Genomic DNA, 23,556 nt, shown 5'->3' on the forward strand with positions numbered 1-23,556 from the left:
TTTAATACCTTTATACCCCTTTTAATTCTTGTATACCCCTGAACGGCCGTTGTGCGTGATATCTAGCCGGTTTGAAGGCGAATTCGGAATACTGGACTTTTTACATGTTGGATCTTGTCATATTCATGATACCACGTCCGCAATTTCAGGCTTGTTTCTCTGAGATTGAATCTGTTGCAGAGGACATGCTGATCTGTTCATATGCATGTCCGTCATTGTGTCTAAGCTATCTGCTGTACCTGTGACCTTTGTACTTAGGAACTTATACTGCTAAATTATATGCAGCAACCATCAACTGAGCATCACATTTCATGTAAATACTTGCTCAAACATTGTGCGTCTTAGCAGTAATAATAATCTTGGTGAAATGGTTGGCTTGATTGATAGTATTTCAGTAGAAATGTTCTGGACTAAACTGACCAACTTCCCCACCTCCGGCCCCAATTTATCCTGAGAGCTTCTCCGGCAAGATCCCCAATTTCATCCCTCTCTTCTGCCAGGGCACCCGTTCCAACGCCCTCCTTTCCCCCTTCCAGTGAGGCCATATTCAAAATGCTCTCCGGAATTCTCGTCTTCAACCAAAAGGGCGAGAATCTCATCTTCCGCTCCTTTCGCAATGACTGCCGGCCGCGCCTGGCCGACATCTTCCGCATCCAAGTCATTTCCAACCCCCAAGTGCGCTCGCCCATTCTGACGCTGGGATCGACGACGTTCAGCCACGTCAAGCACGAGAATATCTACCTGGTGGCGGTGACCAAGAGCAATGCCAACGCAGCATTGGTGTTTGAGTTTCTGTACCGGCTGGTGTTGCTGGGGAAGAGCTACTTTGGGAAATTCGACGAGGAGGCCGTCAAGAATAACTTTGTTCTGATTTATGAGTTGCTGGATGGTGAGTACTGGCATTCAAACAGGGGGACTGAGTGGAGGATAACCGTATTCCAGAAATCCTCGACTTTGGTTATCCCCAAAACACCGACCCGGACACGCTCAAAATGTACATCACAACGGAGGGCGTCAAGTCCGCCATCGTCAACAACCCGACAGACTCGAGCCGGATCACAATGCAAGCAACCGGTGCGCTCTCCTGGCGCCGCGCAGACGTCAAGTACCGCAAGAACGAAGCCTTCGTGGACGTAATCGAGGACGTGAACCTGCTCATGTCCGCGACGGGCACCGTGCTCCGCGCCGACGTCACCGGCCAGATCGTCATGCGCGCCTACCTCTCCGGCACCCCGGAGTGCAAGTTCGGGCTGAACGACCGCCTCCTCCTCGACGGCGACAGCGGCGGCCCTGGCGGCGCAGGCTCGTCCTCATCCTCGCACGCCCCCTCCGGCAGCAAAGCGACACGCGCGGCCGCCGGCTCCGTCACGCTCGAAGACTGCCAGTTCCACCAATGCGTGAAACTGGGCCGCTTCGACGCGGACCGGATCATCTCGTTTGTGCCGCCGGACGGCGAGTTCGAGCTGATGCGGTACCGCGCCACGGAGAACGTCAATCTTCCCTTCAAGGTGCACCCGATCGTGCGCGAGGTCGGCACCACCAAGGTCGAGTACAGCGTTGCCATCAAGGCGAACTACAGCTCGAAGCTGTTCGCGACGAATGTCGTCATCCGCATCCCGACGCCGCTGAACACGGCCAAGACGACCGAGCGGACGAGCCAGGGCCGCGCCAAGTACGAGCCCGAGCATAACAATATCGTCTGGAAGATTGCGCGGTTCTCCGGCGGCAGCGAGTACGTGCTTACGGCGGAGGCGACCCTGACGAGCATGACGAACCAGAAGGCGTGGAGCCGGCCGCCGCTGAGTCTGTCTTTTAGTTTGTTGATGTTTACCAGTAGTGGGTTGCTGGTGCGGTATCTCAAGGTGTTTGAGAAGAGCAACTATAGTAGTGTCAAGTGGGTGCGGTATATGACTCGTGCGGGCAGTTATGAAATCAGGTACTTCCCCTCTCTCCCTCCCTCCCTGGCTACCCCTGTTTATATACTACTCTGAGAGCGTGACTAACGAACTTTTCTGCAGATTCTAGATAGTGCATCCTCTGCATTCCCGTTATCTTCGCTACGATCATTGAGCTGGGTGTTTGGCGTTCGGACCATTTCATCACTATCACTACCATCAGCATTTCCTGTATTATTTTAGTTCAAGTCCTCCTACAAATACAATAATAGACTTTCTGTATAAAACCGAGTCATTTACGGAGTATTCCGAGAACAATACATTATTATGCTGTGAGGTTGGACAAAGAACGCACTGCATAAAGAACAAGAAAGATGACAAGTTCTGATTGGACACGGAATGACGCCAGATGATGATACAGAAATTTTAGATAGTATTATACATCGGTACGAGTATATAGACAAGATAGATCACAGTCCAAAGCCGGCAGGCAATTCGCGACGGCGATTGCATATAAGGTAACCAAACACCGAAGAACCGGAAGACAATAAATAATAAAAACCACTGCCGTAAACATAGGTTATGGTCGAAAGTAGAGTCGATCGGATGTCGTAAAAATACATAGCACTTGGGATAGAAGAAAGGTATATCCATGAATCAGGTATCAAGTTCAGTCGTGGCAGTGGTCGAAGGCGACGGAAGTAGAATAGAGCAGCTACAGCCAACTCTCGTCGATTCGGCCACGGACCATCCGTCGTCCGCGTCGCAATCCCACATTCCCCTCTCCAATGAGCGCCTCCCACCTGCGCCCAATGCTATCCTGATCCTTGCCGAGTTGGCGCGCGCACTCGTCCCAGTCGCGCTTGGAGAGCTGGAATTTTTCTAGGACAACCTCCACAAGTTGCCGGTCGTCCTCCGAGGTCCAAGAATCTGGCCCCGTTTCTTCAATGGACGGTAGCGCTGCGTCGGGATCAAAGTGTGACTGCGAGGAGGGCGACGGCGAGGGCGGTAGCGGTGCGCGCACCTCGTCGCAAAGCTCTTGCTGTCGTCGCTGCGCAGGAGAGGGCGGCGATTGTGTGGTTGGTGGTGAATTCAGAGAATAAAAATCTGATTGCGATAGACCCAGAGGGAGATCGTAGGGGACGTAGCGTCGACGCTTTGGTGTGGAAAATCGAGCGCGTGGAGTGTGATCTTCTGAGTCTGCGTCGCTGTCTGCTTCGTAGCTGACGCGCGTGCGCTTATTTGCGCCACGAGAGGGTTTTGGTGACGGTTTAGGAGAGCAAGGTCGAGTGCGCGTCTGTGTCTGTGTCTTTGGCTTTCGCGGTCGTGTGGAGGATGTGGAGGTTGTCGAAGATGCGAGGTGAAAGGGGCTCTGGAGACGTTCTGGTTTGGCTCGTCGCGAAGACGGTGCGGGAGAGCCACTTAGAAGAGACTGAAGGGCGCGACAGGTTCCTAGTAACCCATTGCTTGATGGAAAGAAGTCGTTGTCGGATGGGGGAGGCGTCGAGAAGAGGCGGTTAGGTGTGAAGCGCGACCGGGTTGAGGAGCGTCGCATGTCGCAGGGAAGCGCAGAAGGGAGCAACATAGTTGCAAGGTTGGGTATCAAATATAGCAAGCAACACAGAATGAAAAATTGTATAGATAGATCTGATAGTCGTGGTTGTTGAATGAAGGGAATGATTTTGTGTGCGCGCGCCAGAGGAATGCGCCAGGCGCGAAGCGTTTTGCGCCAGGGGAGGTCCAGTCGGCAGTAAAACGCGATACGAAAATCAAAATGAGTGAATGATAGATTCCAAAATGAGCGCTCTTAAATGGTATAGTTTCCGAGGTATGCGATTGACTTGGTGGATGGAATAATGATGGAGGAGGGAGAGAGTTGTGGGAGTTGAGATGGAAACAATAATAATGTAGCGATAATAATTAAAATTTGGGGGGTGTGAAGGGAGCCCAGTGGATAGTGGGAGGGACACGGGCACTGTCACTGTCACTGTCACTGTCGCAGAGTGGAGTTCCGCAAGCGGCGATAAGCTAAATATGAATCGAATATCGAGGGATTGTAGATATCAGGTACGCTGTGGATACTCAAAGAACATTTTTAGAATCATGAATAAAGAAATGTCTGCAGAACCCTCAAGCACTTTCTTTGCAGTTGCAGGATTAATTGAAAGATGGAGCGCCGTCTGAAAGGACAAAAGACTCCGAGACCTCTCTCTGTGTCCCTTTCCTCTTGGTTCGTCTTTTGTTCCTTGATGTCTCCTCGACAGGAGGGAGACCCCGTCTTATTACCCTCGTTCTGCTCGAATTGATGCTGCCTTGACCAGATTCATGAACTACTGATTTCCTCTCTGTCTGATCTACAGTCCCTGTCTACATACACTATGATGTTCATTGACTCCAACTGAGACACGAGGGGGAGAGGGATGAAAGTTCGACCTTGCATCATCGTCCCGAGCAACAAGCCACATCTTCAATTGACCAGGTCATCCGGTGACACGCCATGAAGTCATTGCTCTCTGGACTGAGCATGCTCGGAAGGATCGGCTAAGCATTGCATGTGCAGCTGCATGTGCATGTTCGCTGACATTCTATAAGCGTGTCATAAGATGAGGTTACGGACCAAGACAGTCATGAAAACACCTCCCAGACAGTTCTCGAAATCAATGAAATCACCTTGAATAGAAGTTAGCAGTGAGAAGAACCGTGTCTCTAATGCCCTGGTTCGGAGTCTCAGGGAACAATGTCCCCCCATTCTTTCCCTCTAGGATAGCATCCTGCGGTTCATCCCAATCCTCTCCAGCAGAAGTAATAAAGACCATCCTAAGTCCTGTAGACTTGCTTAATTCTCTCAACTATCCATCATCCGTAATGGTCCTCTTTCTTCTCCCACTTCCGGTGATTCAGCCATGACAACCGCGCGGTTTCCTGATCAGGTAAAATTACAGACACGACGCGAGACGCGTCGATACGCGTCCAGTTCGCGTCTTCGCGTTGACCAATCAGAATAACACTGACACCTCAGGCTACACACGCACGTTGTGCTCGATGCCTGAAGATCACGGCCACGATTCCACTTCAAGTTAGTTGATACGAAGACAATTGAGCTATAACGATGGAGAGCCTAACAATTCACTACGTGCCGTACGGAGTAGTAGCAGAGACAGTCCCTGCCGAAATGCAAGGGTACCGATTCCGAAAACCCTCCTATCATCCCATCTTATCGGTGGTATCGATAGGGACCACGATAGTAGCCATCAATCCACCGAAGATCCCACCCTTGTCCCTTGCGTCTCTGAGACATTCAACATTCTTGCTCGTGGATAAACCTCACTTTAGGAGCTTTGAGACTAATAATGTTCTGATCAATCATCAAAGTTCCTCTGTGAGTGGCGGAGACTCTCTCCTTTGTCCCTACAGCCTTGTGTTTCACCAGGCTTAGACAGCCAGGCTTTGCTTGATTCAAGCCAGGGACACCCTGTCTCTGCTAGGTCAACCCTGTATGGGTACCACTGACCTTGCTTGAACTAGCTTGATGCAAAGATACGGTCGTGAGGCTGCTTGATCATTTGGCGGCCATAATGCATCAACCTGCAGCTCATGGGGCCTTATTCTTATGGTTCTGGGAGCATATATCATGCTTAGCTTAAGCCACAAGCACAAATTTCTTTGGTATCTGGCTGGCGACACAGACCGTGACAAAATACAGCAACGACATGCGCCTCCCGGATGGTGATCCTCAACAAAGAGCTTCATGATCCTCGAGACACACAAGTCTACGAAGGGAGCACAGGGCGTGAAACATCCTTTGCTGCCCTTTTCAATGTGCAGTATTCATCAGCTTTACACATCAAGGGCTTACATCACCAGGCAACCAGGGCAGAGTCTAGGGTGACAGCTAAGCGAAGTCGTATCCTCCCGTCGCCTGGACAAACGAGTCCCAGCCTTCGGCGGGCTCGACACATGCAAGGGATCTAGACCCAAGTCCTCCAATCGACAATAGTACACCGCATCTCGCCGACAGCTATGATCAACCATTCCGCAAGCACGATGATGCAAGACATGCAGTGACACCCCGCAGCCCTGAAATTGAGTCTTGAAGATTGACATATACAAGTGATCATACTCAACTGTCATGGCAACATTCGCAACCCTTCAGAGATGCATTGCAGATTTTGATCAATGAGCACCACACGGTGCTAGTGTCGAGTATAGCTCATGATTACTATCGTGCTTATATGTCGTTGGTCCATCAGAGTCTCGCTCAAATCGTTATTCCATTTCCCGGGTCCTAACAAGGATGACATCTTCCGGCCTGAGGCGAGATGATCCCCTATCCGTACCGTCAGAACTAGAACTTCAGTCCAAAATGCCTCAGTCTCCTCCATTGGGATACTTTCGAGTGAGCGACTAGCAGATCTACAGGGTCAAGCTAAAGTAGCGCCATGGCCAGACAACCATCGATATTCCCTTGTATACCTCTCTAGCTGGGCTCAAAATTAGCTGTAAAAGTCTAACTACGTCCCAGATGATCAAGGCTGCTGGATGTAGTGAGTGTACTATCACAAATATTTGCAGAATCCGGCTCTTGTTGGGCTGTGCAACTCTGCCTCTAATCATCTTTGCCAGCCTACAAAGTATTACACTGCCCATGCTTAACGCTCTTTGCGTTCACCTCACGGAGAAACGGAGCCTATATTGCTGAGAGGTTATCCTTCTTCAGGACGGATTCGACGGATCAACATCACCAGCCGGCGTCAGATGAGTCTTTCGACGTGAAGGATGGACCGATACAGCATATTGTTATTGTTCTTGCTATTATCAACAGTACCCAGTAACTACCTACTCTGTACTCTATTCAGATATAATTAGTTACCCTCCCATTCATTCTGCGCATAATTGTCCCATTCGCTATATAAAAGCCACTAGATATGAGGCTTTAGCCTGCCCAGTGTCAAGCCTGGGTTGACAGTACTTTATCATTCTACACTCAGCGTTATTGAAGACGAAACCTTAAAGTACTACAGCCTTGAATCTAGGTCTCGAGAGCTTGTTCAGCTATGACCCACCGGTTAAGCGTGCACTGACTTGATCTTAGCTAGAGGTGGCGCAGATCAGAAGATGAGTTCAAGTCAATCTACGACAAGTCTCCTTGGGCAGACAGCGGCTACGAACCCTAATAAGAAGCTGAGCGACTAGGGAGATACATGCGTATAAAGCCCTTCAAAGAGCCTTCTCGTAAACTAGTTCAAGGTTAATCCAGGACTCCCACATCCTTTGAACAATATTCAATCAAATCAACTACCTCCTGTCAAGTACGCCCACATAATGCCATCTAACAAAGATCGTCTGTATGTTGCTCTTTATGAACGTTGAGACAGACCTACCATGCCAGGCAAGTAAGACACGTGAGTTCATCATGCAGGCACCCCGGCATTGCAGCAATCGAAGACTAATGTCCCGTCCGAGCAAGGTACCACTGGGCCTTGATTGTAGGCCCAAAAGTTGGAGATGAGGGTAGTCTGGGGGTCCGTTACCACGCAAAGGAAAGGCCAAAAGTTGCAGGGGTTTCTGAATGGTTCTTTGAGGAGAGCGAGTGTACACCTGCCCCTTCTAGCATGTTGCTTGTTCGTATAATGATTGGCAAGGTAGCAGATGCAAATCGCCTCGTTGGAATTCTGCAGAATACGCCTATTCGGCAGGGCCATCCAGGTTGGAACTGTGTCTTCTGTGTCAAGGAGGCTCTGGAAAAGCTCAAGGTCAATCCCAGCGCTTTAGGCACGAGTGTCGACGACTGGGAAACGGTGCGCCGCGAGGCGATAAATTATTGTCAACGGAAGAAAGAGCAGCACCGTTTCGATGGCCAGGGTGACTTTAATATGAGACAGGCTCCAACCTATGACTTGATGGAGCGGAAGGAGATCATCGTGTGAATCGCAACTCACAAGCCAGTACTACTTAAACATCTCCAAAGTGTCTTTGAAGGATCTCTATCACATAGTCTGTCCGTCAACTTGAAAACATTCCCTTCTCGAGGTCCAATATGCTTAAGGAGTTTGATGGCTGGAAGTGTCGACCACCGATACAGGACGTTGTCATTGAGTGGTTTGGATGCGCTCAACGAAGATGGGCGCCCTTTTCGACTCGATGACATCATGATTGTATTCGCTAGAAGGGAAGTGTTGAAGTGGATGTAGATAGACAGCTCGTCTTAGGTGGGTCTGTCCTGAAGATGCGGATACCAACTTATATTCTAATCGTTATAGAGGGCATGGATTGGAGCGCCATACCTTCCGAAGATTCAAACCATAGTTTGCCTTAGGTATTCTGGTGTGACCTGAGAACAGTCTAGCAATCTCGCTCAGGATACTTCACTGAGATTTAAACATCTTTGTCATCTTTTTGGCTCGTACCTGCCTCCGTACTGATACACCTTCAACAACCTGGCGCTCGCCGAATTGGATCAAATCCAGCTTTTGACAATGTTCGTGCCATATACTAAATGCTGCCGCTTCCCGGTGATACTATTTCTGACCTCCTCGTAGACCTCATTCTCCAATTCCTCCCAGGTGTTCTGAGTACGCTTCTTTCCTGTTGGGCAATCGTTTATACCCTTCAACAGTGCAGTATTGGCCTTCGAAAAATCCGGGATTATAGATGGGATTGCCCACTCATACTGGTTGAACTGTTCGCTTTCACCTCTGAGTACTTCAGATTGCTCTGAAGTTTCCAGGCTTTGCTCGGGGGAATCTAACTTCCTTGCTTCTGAGTCAATCTCGGCAATGTCTTTTTCCAAATCATGGAGTTGAAGTGGATGGTTGTCTAGTCGGCCGTGTGGCGGTAGGTCAGGGTCAGAGAGTGTTGGAGAGAGATCTCTGCGTAGTTCAGGCGATTGTGGTTCCTTTAATATTGTCTCTTGAGCGACACTTGCCCTTGGAAGAGCTGATTTAGAAAACCCACTTGGCAAACTCTCTTGGGAATGTTGAATCTGAACGACATCTCCGTTCGTCTTCCGGACCTGAATCAGATCGCGGAGCTCGACCATCAGTGGCTCCTTCGGTGCTCGAGGCTTCCAGTCCCTAATGGATCGCTTGTAAAGAGCTTCAAACGCCTCTTTATGAGCGGGGTTGGTAAACCAACAATGACCCAATGCTTGCTTCACATCCATGCGCTTTGTCTCATCGAAGAGCAGGAGACGAAGAACAAAGTCTTTCGCCCGCTTGCCAATCATATTGCAGGCCAAATCCGCCTTGAGACCGTCAAGGGCACCCTGTCGATTGCCCTGGCTGGTTTCCTGCTCAGGTGATGGAGAGCTGAAAGGAGGTTCCCCAGTCAGAAGCACGGTCGTAACACAACCTAGGGACCACAGATCTACGGCTTTTGTATAGCCTTGCCGGCTGGATCGAAGGACTTCGCTGGGACAAGAGTCAGTATATCAAATTATGGAAGCCTAGCTGCACTTACGGAGCACTATAGTCATACGTGCCGATTTTCGTAGACATCCTTTCAATTCGTGGCTGTATCAGCCTCGCACATCCAAAGTCAGTGAGCACCACTCTACTCCCATCCGCTAGGGACGTCATGAGAATATTGTCTGGCTTCAAGTCTCTGTGAACAATATTCTGTTCATGGAGGTAATCCAGAGCCATGAGAACCTGTCTCACAATCACGGCGGCTTCAATGTCACCAAGCTTCCCACCTTTGTATTGGATGAACGAGAACAAGTCACCAGCGGTCACGAGGCCCTGAAAAAGATATCTTTCTTCCGTTAGTGCAGCTTTGGGTCTCATCAAAGGCTCGCCTTACATTGTATTGCTTGATCGGATCACCTTTTCAACTCTAATAATATTCGGCTTTCATTGTCCGTTAGCGACTTTCTGATGAGAATCGAGCAAAACCTACGTGGCAGAGCCTTGCCAGGATTCTGGCTTCCCGGTCATATATTTCGAGTTTCTCCTTGATCTTCCCTGCGATGTACCCATTTTGTGCGCGCACTGCAACTATGCGATCCTTACCCATCTCAAAGAACCTGGATCTTCTACCGTCAAACTCTTCAAGAACTTTATCTTTCAAAGTCCGGAGGTCAACGATCTTGCATGCAAGCTGCTGACCAGTGTCTTTGCTGAACGCCATATGCACCTTCCCATATGCCCCTGATCCTAATTTTCGCTGTGTAATCGTGTACTGATCCTCGAAAACCTGCCCGCAATCAGCTTGCGTCCAAACTGTAGCAGAAAATAAGGCCCACCCTCATCTCGACTCTCTGCAGCATGTCAAAGTGATCCTCTGCTCTGTGACCGTCACGCCGGTACAAAAGGTGAACACTCGGGGACAGTTTCAGAATATCGCCATCACTGAGGAGAAAGCTGCCATTTCCATTTCCCATGGGATAGTTGTTCCACGACGTGCCGTTCAGCGAGATATCTTGAGCGTATACTAACGGTGCGACTTCGTCGGGATTGTCTTGGTCGAAGATGATGGTGTATATTCGGAGGTGTCTGTTCGAGATGAATGGATCGCTTACGACGTATTGGCTAATATCCCAATTAGCTTTGAAGGGTTCATAGAAAGAGAGTTTCCGTACCATCGCTTCGGGTCTCGACCGACGTATATCTCGTTACTGCTGGTTATAGTTAAGGGGTTGCTTGTCGTTCCAGTCTGTGGGTCCACTTCGAGAAGTGTACCGACATAACAGCCTCGACAGGAGGGCTGGTGTTTAGACATTATACAAAGTAGAGATTAGAATAGTAAGGGAATACAGAGAGGGTGCGGGGGAAGAGACTATAATCATGCAAGACTAATGATGGCGGTTGGCTTGTCGCTGTCAAGAGGTTTAGAAGTCTTAAGCAGCTCATAGCACCTCATCGTCAGAAGTCAGGTGTTGTGTGCAATAGTACTAATGTCACTGGTCAAGTCTGCGCATCGAAAAGTCATCATCCATTTCAGCTTCGTTTCTTACAATTCTATTTCGTACAGGACATCAATGTTCGCAAATTTTCAATCATCAAGCGTTGACACATCTCACCAATTACTTTCCCTGCATTCTTCGAATGCGTTCTTCCGCTGCTCTAGCGCGACGCTCTCGCTCCAGTCTCATCCTCATCTCTGGTGTCATTCCCTCATTTCTTCTTCCCTCTTTTCCGATGCTGTCTTTTCCATCGCTCCTAATGCTCGGCCTCCCGCTTTTCTTGATTCTTGCAGCGAGGCTGCTCTAGCAGCTTCCTCCTTCTTTAACCGCTCTAATTCGGTATTGCGCCTCTTTGCCTCTTCCTCTTCTGCAGCTTTCTGCTCCCTTTCTGCGCGACTATCAACTTCCTCCTTGGATATCGCCGCTGGGACCTTGGCAGCGTCCCAGTTCCATTTGGACTCTCCCAGTTTGTGACGTGCAACACGGAATGCATCACGGGTAGCTCGGTCACCGGCAAGCTCGAAAGCAGTTCTTCCTTCGCCGTTGACAATCGTTGGATCAGCCTCTGCCTTTGTGAGGAGGGCCGAAACTACCGATGGGGAGTTCAAATTTGCTGCAAAATGCAAGGGAGTAGGACAGCGGAAATTTTGCGGAGAATCTGATGGACGGAACGAGAAAGATGAGGGTATAGAGTTTTTGGAGAGATAGGACATCAAAGCCGGTACTTTCGACCGTCGAATCAGGGCTTGGATCTGAGATGTATGCAGTATAGCTTCCTCCTCCTCCTTTGACGCTTTGGGCTTCTGTTGTTGCGGCCGTGGTGTTGGAGGCTTGACCGCTTCTGCCCTCCGTTTTGCCTCTGCTGCTGCAAGGGCTGCTTCATCGATCTGGCTCACCTTGACGCGAGTAAGTTCTTTAAAGCACCTCATAAGCTCGTCTTGCGTGGCTCGACGAGTGCTGAATGGAAACCCTCTTATTCTGGGATCATTCTGTTTTAGAAATTGACCCTCATACTGGCCAAACAGGATCTTTCGGTTGGTATTGCCAGTCGCTCGGATGAACAACAGTTGCGCACTATCGATCATCTCCTTCCAGTCTCTCAGGAGCTCTCTGATCTCCTTCTCCAAAGCAGCCTCGTTATACCTTCGAAGGCTGGAACCAGCCGAATGTGCGGCTCCTCGAGCGGCGTCACTAGCAGATTGAGAACCACCCTGCTTTCGTCTCGTTGTATAGCGGTGGAATGACTTATGGGCGATGACGCGAGCCTGCCGCTCCTCAACGCCACCTTGTTTGCGATGAATTTCAGGGGTCAGAGAGACCAACATGGCAGCGAAATGGCCACCTCCTATCATGCACATGAAAATATGCGGACTGGGGGTGGTTCCATTCGTTTGTGGTTGTGCATTCGGTCTTTGTGTCGGTAGCGGTGATAGTTGCTTCTTTCGCAACGAATCAACGAGGTGTTTAGGCTCATCCTGTTCGTCGTTCGAGAACAAAGCTCTATAGACACCTAGTGATGTGTTGGATGGCAACACAGAGCTTGAAAGCCAGTAAAGAGGGTTCCTGGAAGCGGGCTTCTTGCTTGCTGACTCCTCCGCCTCTTCAGCTACCTGGGCTACCCTGGCCTGCCTTTTCAGCAAGGCCGAGAGCTGCCCGTCTTCTTCATCGTCTTCCTCCTCTGACGACTCGGAGCCAGATATCGACTCATCCAAATCTCCAACCGCTTTAGCAAATTGTGCCTCGTCTAAAGTAGGGTTGCCTCGAGACTGCGCTTTGACGTTGAATCTGTGGTGGTCCGACCGAACGTGCTCCCGTTGTTCTTGTACATTCAAAAAGGAGGAGACATTGCAAAGTGCGCAAGATGTGGAGGTAGCGATCACCGGGTCTAGCGTCGACGGATCGAGCGGTTCTCTAGAGGGTTCGACAGTATCTTCGACAGCTATGGATTGGTCCTCGCCCTTGGCGGTTAAAGTCGAAAGAAGCTCCTGAGGAAGATCATATACTAATGAGGGTCAGCTATGCCCACACATAATTTAGAACATGGAAAGAAAATGCTCACCATATAGAGGTCTTTTCAATAACTCTTCCACCAAAGGAGTGTCTGCGACCATTGCGTTATCAGGTAGTTTATCCCAGGATATGTTCGATCGCGGAGTCGCAAAACACTGCGGCGAAATGTGTGTCCCTCCAAAGGGAATAGTGTAGGTACCGCCTTCGTGTGGGGCTACCACTGTATTTTGAGAACGCAAGCACCAGGATCATTGATTTTAAGAAGATTCCCAATCATCCATTTTTGATGAAAGTGTTCTAGAATCTTCCGCCCAGTCATGTTTTGCTTTGCTTACTGACTCACAAACGAGAGTTAGTCATAGTGGCTGGGTAACTAGCGCAGGAGTCGTTACATGGACCTCAAGCGGGGACCCGATATGGCAATTGTTGACCGACCAAGTAAATTGCTATGATCGCGCAACAGCCAGGCCATTATACAGAGTCATTTATAAGAAATCTATGAGTTGAGTAGCGCATAGGAATACTATACAGGCACCATGGTCCTAGCTAGTTGCGATTGGGACGCTGGTGAACCCAGGATACTGAATCATTCGACCGTTTGTCCCAAAAGAGTGGTGCTTTATATATATATATGAAATCTGTTGCATGCTCTGTACGTCATGTTCGATAGTAGATCGTTATATGGCATTGACTGATTTCTTGCATCGACAATCGGGAGCTGCATACTTCCAATCTTTCATGAAAAAAGGTCAAACTGCAATCTGATCATCACCGTATTGTGTTAACAAGTAGTGCAGGGATTGTCAAACAACAAATAGAAGATCGGTGGATCCCAGAAAAGCCTCAACTTGCAAGGCATTACATCATCGAGGATTGATCAAGATAAGAGATTTTATGGATTACGGAGCAAGGTTCATTCTTAGTAGCTGCGAGCTTAAATCCGGCTGAATTGGGGTAGCTATCTTGAATATGCTCGCCTCCTAAACGGAGAATACCGCGTATGTCTTAAGCTCCAAGAGTTCATCTTCAGAAATTGAACTCCCTGCTTATTGATGGGAGTCACGGAGAAGGTAGGAAATGTCATGCCAAGCGACCCAAGAGCTTTCCCGAACCGAACTGACGGTTGCGGCCTTATTCCTCGGAAATAAGCACGAAGGGTTATGTCATTATTGAAATCGCAACAGACAGTATTATAGTTAACATTTGTTGGAAACCTGGACGTTGTTGCGTGGAATAGAGCTGTACATATCTTCAATTCTGAGGTGTCCATTGAGTATCCTTGCCTCAATTATTCAGTATAGATAGTCCAACCTGGTGCTTCGAACTGATACTACCTTATTTCCGAGACGCCGGCAGCAGCGAAAGCCTGGACCTTTAGTAATCAAGCTGCAGCTAGTTTCTTATCGCTTCGAATTATTCTCCTTGCACCCTCAGAGAAAACCCGCCAGTCTCGTATTTGAAATCACTGGCATTTCTGGGTTCTTAATCTCAGTTAATTCCCTCTCCTTTCCCGTTGCCAGACGGTTCAGGGATCTTTGGAGTTGGGTCGTTTGTCCGAACACCAAGATGCTTGATGGCAACCCCCAGGTGATCCTAGGGAATTCCCATTCCGCACCACTTTCATCATCGACTTTGGAATCTCCCTTCAGTTCCTCAAGAAAACTTCAGCCTTTTTGTGGTGATGTCGAGGGTTGGGGTCCAATAAGCAAATACAGATTCGATCTTACACCATGTTTCCTGGACTTTGGAGTAGCTCTGGTTGCGGCATGGGGCTTGCTTATGGGAGCAGGTGCCATTTGGTTCCTATTGAAGAAGCGTGCGCCTCAGCCCGTGTCGAAGAATTGGCATTTCTATGCTAAACTGGTAAGATCTTCTCCTTAGAATGGATGTTTGGAGCGTCCGAGCCCGATCATTATCTAACGTACGCATTCCTCGCTCATAGATTGTGCTGGGCGCCCTGATCTTCACGACTGCCCTACAAGCCGCAATCCAAGCTGAGTCCGCTCCTCGTCTTTTTTTGGCTGATTTTCGCTTCTGGAGTTCCATTCTGGTGTTCGTTTCTCTTGGCGTGATATTTGCGGTACAATATTACGAGCACTGGCGCAGCAGACAGCCCAACGGAGTTGTCCTGTTCTACTGGCTCTTCTTTACCATCGCTTACGGCGTCAAATTGCGATCGCTGGTCTCGCAAAAGGCGTATGAGGATCAACTCCCATATTTTGTTTGCATCAACGTCAGCCTCGGTCTGGCGCTGTTGGAATTCGGACTCGAATACCTCGTCCCAAAAAAGCAGAGTGCGTACGATGCCTTGGGTGATGAGGATGAATGTCCGTACGAGTACGCGGATATCTTTGCAGTCCTCACCTTCAGCTGGATGACACCGTTGATGAAATTCGGTTACAAAAACTATCTTACTCAGGATGATCTGTGGAATCTGCGGCAGCGCGACACCACTCGCGTCACAGGGGACATTTTGGAGGAAAACTGGGCGGAAGAGCTGAAAAAGTCGAAGCCGTCTCTGTGGCTGGCGTTGATGAAATCGTTCGGTGGCCCGTACCTGCGCGGCGCAATCATCAAGTGCGGAAGCGACGTACTTGCCTTTGTTCAGCCGCAACTCTTGCGCCTCCTAATCGGATTCATAAAGTCGTATAAGACTGATGAACCTCAGCCCGTGATCAGTGGTGTGGCCATCGCGCTGGCGATGTTCTTGGTCTCGGTAACACAGACCATTTGTCTGCACCAATACTTCCAAAGGGCGTTTGATACCGGTATGCGCGTCAAGTCAGCCTTGACTGCCATGATCTACACCAAGTCTCTAAGACTTTCGAGCGAAGGGCGTGCATCCAAGACCACAGGTGATATTGTCAACCATATGGCTGTCGACCAGCAACGCTTGTCTGACCTGACCCAGTTCGGCATGCAACTCTGGTCCGCTCCTTTCCAAATCGTTCTTTGCATGCTGTCCCTTTATCAACTAGTCGGTGTAAGCATGTTTGCAGGTATCGGTGTGATGATTCTCATGATCCCGTTGAACGGTGTGATTGCCCGAATGATGAAAAAGCTTCAGATCATACAGATGAAGAACAAGGATTCCAGATCACGACTGATGACTGAGATCCTGAACAACATCAAGAGCATAAAGCTTTATGCTTGGAATACAGCATTCATGAACAAACTCAGCCACATCAGAAACGACTTGGAGCTGAACACGCTTCGCAAGATCGGAGCAACTCAGTCGATTGCTAACTTCACCTGGCAGTCCACCCCGTTCTTAGTCTCGTGCTCTACATTCAGTGTTTATGTCCTGATAAGTGACCATCCTTTGACTACAGACGTGGTGTTCCCGGCCTTGACTCTGTTCAACCTGCTCACGTTCCCGCTCTCAATCCTGCCTATGGTTATCACGTCCATCATTGAAGCGTCCGTGGCTGTGAAGCGTCTGACAGACTACTTTACTGCGGAAGAACTACAACCTAATGCGGTCACATTCGAGGAGCCAGTGACCCATGCTGGTGACGAGTCCGTCCGTATTCGCGATGCGGCGTTTACCTGGAACAGATACCAAGGCGACAATGTTATTGAGAGCATTGACTTTAGCGCTCGTAAAGGGGAGCTCAGTTGCATTGTTGGTAGAGTCGGTGCTGGTAAATCCTCTTTCCTTCTGTCGATGATGGGTGATCTCTGGAAGACGGAAGGCGAGGTTGTTGTTCGAGGCCGTATCGCTTATGTCGCGCAACAACCATGGGTGATGAATGCCAGCGTCCGTGAGAATATTGTTTTCGGACATCGGTGGGATCCTCAGTTCTACGAACTCACAGTCGAGGCTTGCGCTCTGGTTGATGACTTCCGCAATTTGCCCGATGGCGATCAGACTGAGGTCGGTGAGAGGGGTATCTCCCTCTCGGGTGGTCAAAAGGCTCGATTGACACTTGCGCGGGCGGTATACGCCCGTGCAGATATCTACTTGCTCGATGATGTGCTTTCAGCGGTCGATCAGCACGTCGGTCGTCACCTCATCAACAAGGTACTTGGTCGGAATGGTCTTCTCAGCGGCAAGACCAGGATCCTGGCCACCAACGCCATTCCTGTGTTGAAAGAGGCCGACTTTATTGCTCTCCTAAGAAACAAGACCTTGATTGAGAAGGGAACCTACGAACAGTTGATGGCTATGAAGGGCGAGGTGTCCAATCTCGTACGCACAACCATGAACGAATCGGAGGACGAAGCTTCCAGCAGTGACGGCCATGATCTGGCTAGTCCTGAAGGCTCGGAATCCACCACTGTCCTTGAGAATGCAGAGTCAGAGCCATCAGATACGGAAGCTGAGCAGCAAATAGGATCACTTCTTCCGATCAGATCGGGCGCTGACACTACACGGCGGAGATCGAGCACCGTCACGCTACGGCGTGCCAGTACGGCGAGTTGGCACGGTGTTCGGCGTAAGCTTGGGGACGAAGAGAACGTCCTCAAGAGTAAGCAGACGCAGGAAACTTCGCAGCAGGGTAAAGTTAAGTGGAGCGTTTACGGAGAGTATGCCAAGAACAGCAATGTTATCGCCGTCTGCTTCTACCTGCTCACGCTTCTGGGAGCGCAGACGGCGCAAATTGCCGGTAGTTTCTGGCTAAAGAAGTGGTCTGAAGCCAGCGAGGTGCAGGCTCATCCGAACGTCGCCAAGTTCATTGGTGTCTACCTTGCTTGGGGTCTCGGGTCTTCTGTCTTGGTTATCTTTCAAAATTTGATTCTCTGGATTTTTTGCTCGATTGAGGTATGCCTGAATCGTATCACAGGGTCAAGAGCCACACTAATACGACAACAGGCTTCTCGCAAACTGCATGAACGCATGGCATTCTCTATTTTCCGCTCTCCTATGAGCTTTTTCGAGACTACTCCGTCTGGCCGAATCCTGAATCGATTCTCAAGGTAGGCTGCAGTTCTAACGACGTTGATCTGAAGGCTTACGACGTTGGTTAGTGATGTGTATCGGATTGACGAGGTCCTTGCTCGTACTTTCAACATGGTATGTGAAAAACCGGCCCTCTAACAATTGGTCGCTGCTGACGTCAAAGCTAGTTGTTCAATAACTCGGCAAAGGCACTTTCTACGATGATTGTGATTGCTACGTCGACTCCTGCCTTCATTCTGGTGATGTTCCCTCTAGGCTATGTTTACCTACTGTACCAGAAGTACTACCTGCGAACCTCGCGTGAATTGAAGCGGTTGGACAGCGTCACTAGGAGCCCGATCTATGCTCACTTCCAGGAGTCGCTCGGCGGCATCTCCACAATTCGCGGCTACCGACAGGAGAACCGATTTGCTCTTGAAAACGAATGGCGCATGGATGCGAATCTTCGGGCTTACTTTCCATCCATCAGTGCCAACAGATGGTTGGCTGTTCGTTTGGAATTCATCGGTTCCGTTATTATTCTGGCTTCCGCGGTGCTTGCCATCATCTCGGTCGCCACAGGCAGTGGCATATCTGCAGGCATGGTCGGTTTGGCCATGTCTTATGCTCTCCAAATCACTCAGTCCTTGAACTGGATCGTTCGACAAACTGTCGAAGTCGAAACCAACATTGTGTCTGTTGAGCGGGTTCTTGAGTACGCCAGCCTGCCCAGCGAGGCCCCGGATGTTATCTTCAAAAACCGCCCGGCTATCGGATGGCCCGCTCAAGGGGCGGTGACATTCAAGGACTACAGCACACGGTACCGTCCTGGACTTGATCTAGTGCTCAAGGATATCAACCTGGACATTAAACCTCATGAAAAAATAGGCGTTGTTGGCCGTACAGGTGCAGGAAAGAGTTCGTTGACTCTGGCGCTCTTCCGAATCATCGAAGCCGCCGGTGGCAACATCAGGTGCGAACAACTGCCCGACCTAGTTATCTTTGCAATTTCTGACGTCTGTTATAGTATCGATGGCCTAGATATATCTACTATTGGGCTATCTGACCTGCGGGGACGTCTCGCCATTATTCCCCAGGATCCTGCCATGTTTGAGGGCACTCTGCGTGACAATCTGGACCCCCGGCATGTGCATGATGACACGGAGCTGTGGAGTGTCCTTGGTACGTTGGGCCCGACTCGCTACATGCCCAAGCATTGATTGACTGACACCGTAATTGCGTAGAACATGCCAGACTCAAGGAGCACGTCGCTCAAATGGACGGTCAGCTGGACGCACTGATTCAAGAAGGAGGTAAAGTTCACTTTTGCCACCGCCATGCCTCCCCTTACGTCCTTGCTTAAATCAAAAGTCCGAGTCTAACGTGATTATAACAGGATCTAATCTTAGCCAGGGCCAGCGTCAGCTGGTATCTGTGGCGCGGGCGTTGCTGACACCGAGCAATATCCTTGTGCTTGACGAAGCTACAGTAAGTGGCCGTTGACTACACCGTTCCTTCCTTTACATGATGAAAGTTTACTGACGGCTTGTAACAGGCGGCAGTCGACGTGGAGACGGATGCGCTGCTCCAACGCACCCTGCGAAGCAGCGTCTTCCAGGAACGCACAATCATCACGATTGCGCACCGCATTAATACGATTATTGACTCTGATCGAATCGTGGTCTTGGACAAGGGGGGGTCGCAGAGTTTGACACGCCCGCAAACCTGATCAAGCGTGGCGGCAAATTCTATGAGCTGGTCAAGGAAGCCGGTTTGCTTGACAGCGATGGAGCAGCGCTTGTGCAGTAATCTAATTTCCACCTAAAGAGGACGCTGATCTTGTGACTGGCTGGGGGAACCGGATCGATTCTTCCAGCTCGGGCCGATCCCTTTTCTGTCTTAAGTCTACTGTAAGGAAGGCGAAAAATCTGTTTCCCTTATCCTCTTACCTGGTTTGTGGAAAGCGCCCTGTTTCAGCGAGAGTACATACCGGTACTCTTGCATGTGCATGGCGAACTCGAGGACACAGCTCCGGGTCGTTACAGCCAGCCGTCGTCACAGCTTTGATCTGTAACAAAGTCCGTGCGCATTGAAGAGGGGTCATCTTGGAGACCTTAGGGTGATCGATCACCGATCTGGAGGCGCTACGATAGAGTCCTGATTTACAGCCGGCCTTAGTGTCAATTTCGGCTCCGGAGGGGGAGTGGTCTGGCCTGGAGGCGACCAGAATAGAGTTGATGAGGTCAAGAGGGGTTTACGATTCCCTGTTTCCAACGTCATTACGGAGTATAGTCAAAAGTGTGTACAGAATATCTATAGGTGTAGGTAGAGGGATTGCCTTCGGTTTGCATATAGTCATATAAAAGTTGTTTGTTCCAATGTGCACGCACTCAGAGTAGCGGTGTAGGGAAGCAGCTGGGAGGGACCATGCAGAGGATGCAACTAAACTGGCACGTAACGATGTCGTCTAGGATGAGAGTGAGGGACGCTGTTGCTTTCGGCACTAACAGCAACGCAACCTATTACTCATTTCTTAAAGCTGTGTTACAGGTTTACAACCCAGAGTCATCCAAGTAGTTTGAACCACCAGCCACCAACTCGAGTACCCCGCCAAAGCAGACGTGATCCACCCAATAGTAGCGCACATCAGGGTTTCCTTAGAAACATACAGAGACCCGTGGACCGGATTAGCCCATCTGAATTCTGAAATATACTTTTCGAAAACGATATAGTTCGATCTGTATTGAGAAAAAGTGCGGAGAAACAGACCTCAACCCGCCGGGTAGAAGGGCCAATGGAACTCGCGAGGCTAAGGCCATGCTTGGGCCGTTCATGGTTGCTTAGTTTCTACGAAGGCTTCTTCAAGGCGTGCGGTCTCAGTGGACGGAAGCATGGATAAACTTCCTCAATTTGTCATCCCTTGCGTCGTTATAGACTGCTGTCTTTGCGCGTCATGTTTCGACCTCGACGTCGACGTCTATCAAAATTAACTTGGGGGGAACTGGACACTATCTCATTTCTCGCGTGGCGGACCGCCGGATCATTGCTCGACATATTCCGTAGACTAACTAGTCCGTAGTCCGTACGTACCATCTGTATGAATAATGATACAACAGTCCACAGCGGGACGCGGGACACTGACACTAAGTGCCAGAGCTGGATCCATCTACGAAAACTTGCTTGGATACTACTTGAAATTAGAACTATTTTAGTTCAGTAGAGTAGTAGCAGAAGGATTGAGCGAAGGGCCCCGCTTAGATAGAATTCAGATTCAGATCTTGCAGGGAAGCCCGGCCGTCCCCGTCCGTCCGTCGCAATGAGAACCTGGTTTTCGGGTTGAGGTTGTTCGCGGATCGACTTGTTGGCGGTATACTACTCTCGGTGACTTGCAGTGGATGGTATAAAATCTATCTCTGGGTATGACTGACGGGTTATTGTGCATTTAGTGTGATAATGACAGACATTCACATACATTCTTCTTCACAGAGTATGACACTGACAACATCTGACATCCTACCCTCCACCCCGTAAACAACTCTGTACTTAGTAAATCCCCGAATGGCATGGCACAAAAGACCAGCTGCAACGCTCAGGCCGTTTCTATTTCCATGCGACAGACAGACCTGAGGTCGCCAATGAGACGTATCCCAAAACATAAACTTTCCAGTGTGGTCGAAGATCGCCAAGCATCATCCTTGCGTCGATGCTCGCATAGTCGAGTCGATCCATCACCGAGTCCGTGGCTGTAGGGTTCATACAACAGAATAGTTAAATGATTGTGCGATGGCTGAGAAGCTGTACGACACTGGCATTGATGAAAGGCGGATATCCCCATGATCCTACCAGTGACATGCATATATAGTCGATGGGTCCATGACAGCTGGCAGCGAGGGATTGTCCGGTGCGGACTCCAGCTACCGGAACCAGTTTGTCGAGTTGCCGGCTGCTCTTGCAAGATGTTACCTTTCTCGGTGGACACGAACATGTTCGATTCGAGGCACATGAAGCATGAAGATAGAGATAAAGGTGTCTGAGTCTTCGGCGATTTCAGGAACCTCAAACCATAAATCGGTGGAGATTTCATCATAACCTGTGTGGGCTTGATCTGAGCGTCGCAGTGGAGGGGGTCTTGTTCAACATGCTTTCCCACTCTGCACGTCGATCATTCAATTGAGGAGAGAATAGCATCGCATTGATATCCTCAATCGGGTTATATCTCCGTGCCAGCAGTGCCGGAACTCGTTCCCTAGGATGCTGTTCCTGGAATTCCTCAGCCATTTTTCTGTATAGGTCTTTTGTTCCTGATCCACTTGCTTTAGCCATCTAATCTAGTTGCAGGAATCAAGTACAGTAATAGATATGGGGGTATCCAAAGAAGATGGAAGGTACTTATCTGGACTTCATAAGACTGGATGCTCCGCTGAATGTAGTTCTTTCACTTAATAATTTCACTGTCTAGGTAATATTGGTTGATAGTTTAATCGATTAAAATTTGATTAACTAGTGTGTCTCGATTAGGTCGCCACCGCTGCAGAGCGCACCTTCCCTATGAGTCTGTTATGAGTGTGTAGTCGAGCTTATGGAGATAGAGCCCACCTTCTCTGCAAGAGCTGCAGGGCCAGCCACATTATCCCACTGCCTGGTTGGCTACATTATTGTGCAGGATGGATGTGCAGTTACGACTGGGCTCTCACGTACAATGCAATCGAGAGGGTCAATCAAGAGAGTCGATTCTTGGGCGAAGTGCCCCAGGCAGCGGCTTCAATTTATATTCCTAAATTACACGCCGTTTGTCAACGCGCAATCCCACTAAAAGTTGCCCTCTTGTATATGTGACCAACAGTGTCTCGAATACGGGCGAAATCGGTTGGAAACCATAGATACTAACACTTGTCCAGCCGAGTTTCATGGCGATGTTGAGTCAAACCTGCCAAAATCAAGCCAAACAGTTGATGGATGACTTGCACATCCTATTTGCTTAAGTTCGACATGGACGCTGAAGCAAGTAACTTCCTGGGAGGCGTCAAAGACCTACTCCGAGGTACAGAATTCGCGGAATTAGCAGCGTACGTGCTCATAGCTTTGGCTTTGCATGGACGGCGAATTCATTTATGAAAACGGGAGGCTTTGTCAGAGCAAATCAAGCCCATATGGCCGGGGGTTCGCTATATAGCCTCAGTGTCTCATTAGAATGTTTAACGCCTCTCTGCCAGACGCTCTGCAGAAAGTGTGTACGGGTTGAATTCAGCTATGCATACTTATTCATGGCGTATGGGTGCTCGAAATTGGCCATTGGGCTGCTCCGTAGACACTGCTGAGAAGATTGTAACTGACAGAGCCAAATTCGCCGAAACAATGCATGCCGGCAACTTCTATTTTGCCCCGCATCTACCCCACAGTAATCGACACAAGATGGGAGATGTTATTCAAGCGGTGGCGGGACCGCCTGAGGAGCGCCTATACATCGACCCGTGATGAGGCAAAGGCTGTAGAGAGCCTGGAGGAAATGTACAAGCGGTTAGCCCGTGCAGGTGGAAATGCCGTCGTAAATGGCATCAGTAGCAGTCATCTATAGCGTCTATCTCAAAAGGTCCTCATATTCCAGTGTAAATTTGGTATCTAGTCTTGTTAACACGTAAATGATAGATTTATCTGGATCCATGGTATCTATTCTGCACTCCATTTGAAAAGGATGATCCCTACTCTATATAGCCTCCCGGATTCCCTAACGCTTTATTCAGACTTGTCCGCAGTCGGTACATTCGGCGGATAACTTGCGGCAAATCATCCTGAGTTAAATGCATGCATGTCCCACATCCCGGAGTACCAGCTTGTTGCTTCTCGGCCAGTCGGCCAGCAGGAACAGG

At 49.5% G+C, this 23,556-nt stretch overlaps 7 protein-coding genes across 7 annotated transcripts; 3 read left to right on the forward strand and 4 right to left on the reverse strand.

The window, feature by feature from the left end:
- Positions 1-552: 552 nt before the first annotated feature.
- P174DRAFT_510153 (AP-2 complex subunit mu) lies at positions 553-2,167 on the forward strand (the record flags this gene model as incomplete). Its single annotated transcript, XM_024831642.1, has 3 exons — positions 553-889; positions 943-1,936; positions 2,019-2,167. The coding sequence occupies 3 exons, from the start codon at positions 553-555 to the stop codon at positions 2,023-2,025; spliced, it is 1,338 nt and encodes a 445-aa protein (XP_024685648.1). The 3' UTR covers positions 2,026-2,167.
- Positions 2,168-2,610: 443 nt separating this feature from the next.
- On the reverse strand, positions 2,611-3,480 carry P174DRAFT_364433 (uncharacterized protein; the record flags this gene model as incomplete). Its single annotated transcript, XM_024821989.1, has 1 exon — positions 2,611-3,480. The coding sequence occupies one exon, from the start codon at positions 3,478-3,480 to the stop codon at positions 2,611-2,613; it is 870 nt and encodes a 289-aa protein (XP_024685649.1).
- Positions 3,481-7,217: 3,737 nt separating this feature from the next.
- P174DRAFT_364659 (uncharacterized protein) lies at positions 7,218-7,822 on the forward strand (the record flags this gene model as incomplete). Its single annotated transcript, XM_024822006.1, has 2 exons — positions 7,218-7,260; positions 7,359-7,822. 2 exons carry the CDS (start codon positions 7,218-7,220, stop codon positions 7,820-7,822), a joined length of 507 nt encoding a protein of 168 aa, XP_024685650.1.
- Positions 7,823-8,325: 503 nt separating this feature from the next.
- On the reverse strand, positions 8,326-10,697 carry P174DRAFT_384733 (FHA domain-containing serine/threonine-protein kinase). The gene is made up of 6 exons (XM_024823224.1): positions 10,474-10,697; positions 10,138-10,423; positions 9,792-10,088; positions 9,696-9,742; positions 9,354-9,647; positions 8,326-9,304 (listed from the first exon to the last, which is right to left on the reverse strand). The coding sequence occupies exons 1-6, from the start codon at positions 10,611-10,613 to the stop codon at positions 8,353-8,355; spliced, it is 2,016 nt and encodes a 671-aa protein (XP_024685651.1). The 5' UTR covers positions 10,614-10,697; the 3' UTR covers positions 8,326-8,352.
- A 303-nt stretch (positions 10,698-11,000) lies between these two features.
- P174DRAFT_428533 (putative C2H2 finger and ankyrin domain protein) lies at positions 11,001-12,908 on the reverse strand (the record flags this gene model as incomplete). The annotated part of the gene is made up of 2 exons (XM_024825518.1): positions 11,001-12,799; positions 12,857-12,908. 2 exons carry the CDS (start codon positions 12,906-12,908, stop codon positions 11,001-11,003), a joined length of 1,851 nt encoding a protein of 616 aa, XP_024685652.1.
- A 1,340-nt stretch (positions 12,909-14,248) lies between these two features.
- P174DRAFT_510156 (ATP-binding cassette glutathione S-conjugate transporter YCF1) lies at positions 14,249-19,498 on the forward strand (the record flags this gene model as incomplete). The annotated part of the gene is made up of 10 exons (XM_024831643.1): positions 14,249-14,670; positions 14,750-17,572; positions 17,624-17,727; positions 17,779-17,824; positions 17,878-18,662; positions 18,717-18,871; positions 18,934-19,002; positions 19,086-19,177; positions 19,245-19,370; positions 19,397-19,498. Exons 1-10 carry the CDS (start codon positions 14,374-14,376, stop codon positions 19,496-19,498), a joined length of 4,599 nt encoding a protein of 1,532 aa, XP_024685653.1. The 5' UTR covers positions 14,249-14,373.
- A 1,715-nt stretch (positions 19,499-21,213) lies between these two features.
- On the reverse strand, positions 21,214-21,486 carry P174DRAFT_438840 (uncharacterized protein). Its single transcript, XM_024826641.1, has one exon. The coding sequence runs from the start codon at positions 21,443-21,445 to the stop codon at positions 21,290-21,292; it is 156 nt and encodes a 51-aa protein (XP_024685654.1). The 5' UTR covers positions 21,446-21,486; the 3' UTR covers positions 21,214-21,289.
- Between the last annotated feature and the right edge of the window lie 2,070 nt (positions 21,487-23,556).

This window comes from Aspergillus novofumigatus (genome assembly GCF_002847465.1).
Source record: "Aspergillus novofumigatus IBT 16806 chromosome Unknown P174scaffold_2, whole genome shotgun sequence".
Classification (NCBI taxonomy): Eukaryota; Fungi; Ascomycota; class Eurotiomycetes; order Eurotiales; family Aspergillaceae; genus Aspergillus; species Aspergillus novofumigatus.